This window comes from Salvia hispanica, chromosome 6 (genome assembly GCF_023119035.1).
Source record: "Salvia hispanica cultivar TCC Black 2014 chromosome 6, UniMelb_Shisp_WGS_1.0, whole genome shotgun sequence".
Taxonomy (NCBI): Eukaryota; Viridiplantae; Streptophyta; class Magnoliopsida; order Lamiales; family Lamiaceae; genus Salvia; species Salvia hispanica.
In genome coordinates, this window is record NC_062970.1 from 881,924 (window position 1) to 887,046 (window position 5,123).

The 5,123-nt window shown below is 34.6% G+C and overlaps 1 protein-coding gene across 1 annotated transcript; it reads left to right on the forward strand.

The window, feature by feature from the left end:
* The first annotated feature begins 3,211 nt into the window (after positions 1 to 3,211).
* Positions 3,212 to 4,441, forward strand: LOC125193338 (ethylene-responsive transcription factor TINY-like). Its single transcript, XM_048091106.1, has one exon. It carries the CDS (start codon positions 3,277 to 3,279, stop codon positions 3,982 to 3,984), a length of 708 nt encoding a protein of 235 aa, XP_047947063.1. The 5' UTR covers positions 3,212 to 3,276; the 3' UTR covers positions 3,985 to 4,441.
* Positions 4,442 to 5,123: the final 682 nt, after the last annotated feature.

Below are 5,123 nucleotides of genomic sequence, written 5' to 3' on the forward strand. Positions count from 1 at the left end.
GAGCAGGTAGAGTAATAAAGTTTTATTGTGTGGTAATTAAATTGGATGATCATCAATTCCTAAACCCTTAAATGTGATAGATCTGCTTTGTCTGCAATTTAATTAATTGGTAGTCATTAATATCTACCATGTACACTGACAATAGTTTTATTTCTTTATCTTATTGAGCTCATTAATATATAACATACCCAAACAACAGGAATCATATTAATAAAGTCACTCAGATAGAATTTGGAGAACCTAACATATATTGGGGGACATAATTTAACCTACACACATTGACATAAATTTTTTTTAAGAACCATCAATTTAGGTCAGACTATAATGTTATTAATAAATGATGGTCAGCGAATAAATGTAATTAAAATATTTCCATCCTAATGAAGGTCATTGTAAAATGGTATGAGCCCTTCTTTCAATGCCCTATGCTCTGATTTAAGATTCTTTGACATTTTATTTTATCTTTCTTCGAGTTATTAGTTAATACTGTAATTATCTCGGTTTAATTATGCATAGTATAAATAAATGTAATATTCAAAACAACTAAAAAAAAAGCAACATACAAACATAAGAAAACAGAAGTAAAATGACATTCTAGCTTTTCTAACATTACTAGTCAACCTTATAAATATTTATATAGTACTTAAAAATATTCTTATAAAATGAGTACTTATATAGTACTATGTGTGTGTGTATGTGTTGTCATATTTATGAGTATTAATTTGTACAGTATGTACTTGAATCTTGGGCATTTGATTTTCGATTTATACGTATGGACAAAGAGTTAGGTGTAACAAAAAAAAAGAGATAAGTTAGAATAAATCAGTAGATATGATGTAATTCAAGGTCCATAAGAAAAATTCAAGTAGGTGAGGAACATAGTTATCTTCCTTAGCCAAGTAATATTATAAATTAGACTAGTGGTATAAGTCCTTATACTTTTACATTTTATTACGATGTATAGTATAAGTATTTTTATTTTAATAATCTTTATATTTTTTGTACTTTAGTTGACAACAAGAGCTAAATTAACCCGGCAAAGGCAATAACAACCCTAGCTAGAGCATAAAATCACTTCAATTACACTATTTCCAAAATTTCCTATTTTTATATACTTCTTTATTTATTTATAATTTACTCTAATTATATTCATTCTAGGCCAGATGCACGCCCCACACGCGGCCGATGAGGGAGTGCGCGTGGCATGATTCTTCGCGCATTCATACTTTGTGGCGTGTGGGCACGTCGTACGTGTTATGTCGCGCCTTTGCATGCATTGTGTGTAGTACTGTTGCGTTGGTCAATTCTCTAACTATTTTATTTTGATCGGTTCAATTGTAATATTAGTATTATTTGGATATCATTTTATTTATTTAAATATCTTCATCAACTTATATAATAGTATATGGTCAATGTATATATACATTGTATCTAAAAAAAAGGTAGTTGTATATCAAATAGTACTATTTTCAATACAAATAATCATCACATGAGCTATTCAATTATAGTTTAAAATATTATTATTGTCCCTTTTCCCAAAAGTGATATTGGAATTTTCTTCTATATATTTTAAGGTTATACACACCTACATAGAAAAGCTTATACACAAACAATAGTGTTACATGTCCCACAATTATTTTTGAGCACCGGATTTCCGACTATTCTTTCTTTTTTTCCCATTTTAAATATTAAAAAAGGATCCCACTATTTTAATTAATCGCATACAATAAATAATTAAATAACTACGCAAGTTCCTCGAACCTACTAATTTGAAAAAATAATTGAGATAAAAAGATAGATAATGCAAAATTCGTACCTATGTACTTGTGCTGCTGTGCACAAAACCGGCTGGCTATGGCTATACGCCGTTAATATTAATTTAATTCATTGTTGAGGTTTAATTTGTTGGTTTAGACATTTAGACTTACTAATGTACTAACAAATTAGGCCTTAATTCAAAACCACCTTTTTAATTAACTCGTCTCAATCCCATCAATGACAGATCAGGTTGATTTTGAGGTCAAATTCACTACTGGCTCTTAAGATTAGGAAAATTCAATTAAATTCTGCATTTAGAGCCGGCGCCGATTCTACAATACGACAGATGTATTTTATCCCTTCGAGGGTTGACTAAATCTACAGTTCGGGTTCACTTTTGTGCTTTGTCCGCCCCATTGTCAACGACAGATACTACACCGCGTATGTTTTTCGACGATTCTTTTCATTATGTTCAACTCTACGCGTTTAAATTTCTAAATCCGCTATTTTAAGCAAACGATAACCAGGATATGTATTTTTTTTCAAAAAATAAGGTTACTAATAATTCTCATTGACTAGAATTGATTACTTATTAGTTAGAAATGAAATGTTTTTAACAATTAAGTTGCGATTCACCGTGTTTCTGAAATGTAAATGAAGTAATAATCATACATATAATAATGTGGCAAAATTACATACCTAGAATTGAAATTGAGATCTGTGCAAATTAACTTCCATCTTCAAATAACTAAAATAAAAAAATAAAAACCTTATAGAAATATTCAATAATTGTGTATTTTGATTCTGTGAATGTCATTAATAAGTGGTGGTTGTTCAAACCCTCGGTCGGTGGAGTTGGGCCTCCATACATTCTCATATTCAACACCACTGAATAAAATCAAAAACAAAAACAAAATTTAAAAAGGGGAAAACATAAAAGAAAAAATTGAAAAAGATAAACAGCTTGCTGCCTGCCGCATTCCTGTTTTTAAAAAAATTAATATCAATAATGCTTTCCTATTTACCCTGTAATCTGTAATCGTATCGATTCGAACGCACCGTCTAAAATCTAAATTCAATATCCGTTATGGTGAATGTTGTAAATAAAATTTCCTTGTGATTTCGCAAAATAATCTTGTGGGGGCTCGAGCCCCCTACGACTTTTATTCGTACGCGCTGTTATTGACAGATGAATCGTTTTACAAATTATAATGCCTCTCGTAATTTTATTTTGGGGCTCGAGCCCCTTATGACTTTTTATCTGTATTTGCGGTTAACGAACGAAAGGAGAAACGTCTTACCAATTAAACTATCTTTGTCGTCACATAGCGGCACCCATCTCTCTCCCACCAAACGATACACACACTGTACACACACGCACACAGCCACAAAGAGAAAAATAAACACATATAAATTCCAACACTCCCTTCACCACACATCACACACACACTTATATATATAGGTGTATATATATATAGTAGCTCTAAATCTAAAACCTCCATTGTGATCACCATTACAATGCCTTCCATGGCTGAGCTGCATCACTCAGAGTCCGAGTGCAGCGGCTCCTCCTCCACCACCAAAAGCCACCTAAAGAGGCCCCGCGACGCCGCCAAAGACGGCGGCGCCGCCCAAAAGAGAAGCAAAAACACCAGCGGAGGAAGCGGCAGCGCCCATCCGGTATACAGAGGAGTGCGAATGCGGGCGTGGGGGAAGTGGGTGTCGGAGATCCGCGAGCCGAAGAAGAAGTCCAGGATCTGGCTCGGGACCTTCGCCACCGCCGAGATGGCGGCGCGCGCCCACGACGTGGCCGCCCTGGCCATCAAGGGCGCCGCCGCCATCCTCAACTTCCCCGCGATCTCCGCCCTCCTGCCCCGCCCCGCGACCTGCTCGCCGCGGGACGTCCAGGAGGCCGCCGCCAAGGCCGCCCAGATGGACCATCTGGGCGAGGCCGCGGCCGCGGCCTCGCCCGTCACGACGACGTCCTCCTCGTCCTTCTCTGAGGAGGACGCCGCGTCCTCGCCCGAGGAGGCCGCAGACCTCCTCGGGGAGATCGTGGAGCTGCCAAGGCTCTGCGAATGGGATTTCTACATCAATCCCCCATTGCTACATAGCTCCTTAGATGATTGTGGGCTTCTCTTGGGAGCTGAGGATCATCATTCAATGGTGATTGATGATTTCATGTCTTCAAATTTTCAAGGTCTCTTATGGAATCATCATTGCTAATCAAAAAAACAAAAAAAAAATCCCCATCTTTTTTTTTTCATTAATTGTGTGTTTTTCTTTTTTTCTTTTTCTTGAAATTTCCCTTTCAAGAGTTTTGACCATTTTACTTGTCTCTTCTTTCTCTTCCTCATATCGGATTAGAGCATTCGCATCGCAGTGCTCAGTCCATGGGCGATACATTGCGCGTTTCTAATTTTTTATTATAAATCTGCTCAAGAGTTGTGATTAGTGTCGAAGAGCGTATTATTAGTGTAGCGTTTCGAGGTATAGGCTCTTTTTCTCTAGTGATTACTGTTGATTTTTTGTATTTTTATGAGGTTGTAACAATAATATTAGAAATAGATTAATGTGTAAAGATGTGTGTTACCAAGAAGCAATTAGTCAATGGCTACTCTTCTTTCTTTTGTATTCCGTTAATATTTATTATTCACAGCATGAGATCCAAGATTTGATTCTATTAATTTCTTTTTGTGCCGTATTTGTCGCATTGTATTAAATACTAGTTGCCATTTAATTGAGGAGAATGAGTAGCTTTTTATTATTAGCGTTAATTACTCTCTATATCTACTTAATTAGTAGTTCAACCTCTCTCTCACAAAATACTTATTTGACTTGCTATACTTCAATACTTGTGAGTATAAATAAAGGTATACTTAAATGTATTTTATAAAAATATACATAATGGATTCATACTAGGTAAGGTGGTCCATTTTCTCCTTTATGGCCAATCAAGGATGTTGGTGGTTTGATGAGTAATTTCCTACTTCAAAGGGCACCAAAATATTAGAGAAAATAAATTACGTATATATTAACTTATAAATAAATGAAAAATATATTTATTACTTCAAAACAAATGGATTTCTTTGCAATTGAAAAATAAACTTTTAGGGTTTTAGTTTGGTAAATTCGTTGATAAAATTGACAAATTGAACTATCTCACTATTAATTTTACTATTTTTAAAATATTTATTCTAAAAAAATTACTATGAATCCTAACTACTAACATTTATTTCTTTATATTAAAGCTTGAGATATTATTTATCCTAATTAAATATAATGACCAAAAATTGGAAAGTGGAAATACTAATTAATATTCAGCTAATTTACCTAAATGACAAATTGAAGATGTGAAAGAAATA

Bases quoted from the DNA above. Each gene is read 5' to 3' on its own strand.
- LOC125193338 (XM_048091106.1), top strand. From the start codon at position 3,277: ATGCCTTCCATGGCTGAGCTGCATCACTCAGAGTCCGAGTGCAGCGGC.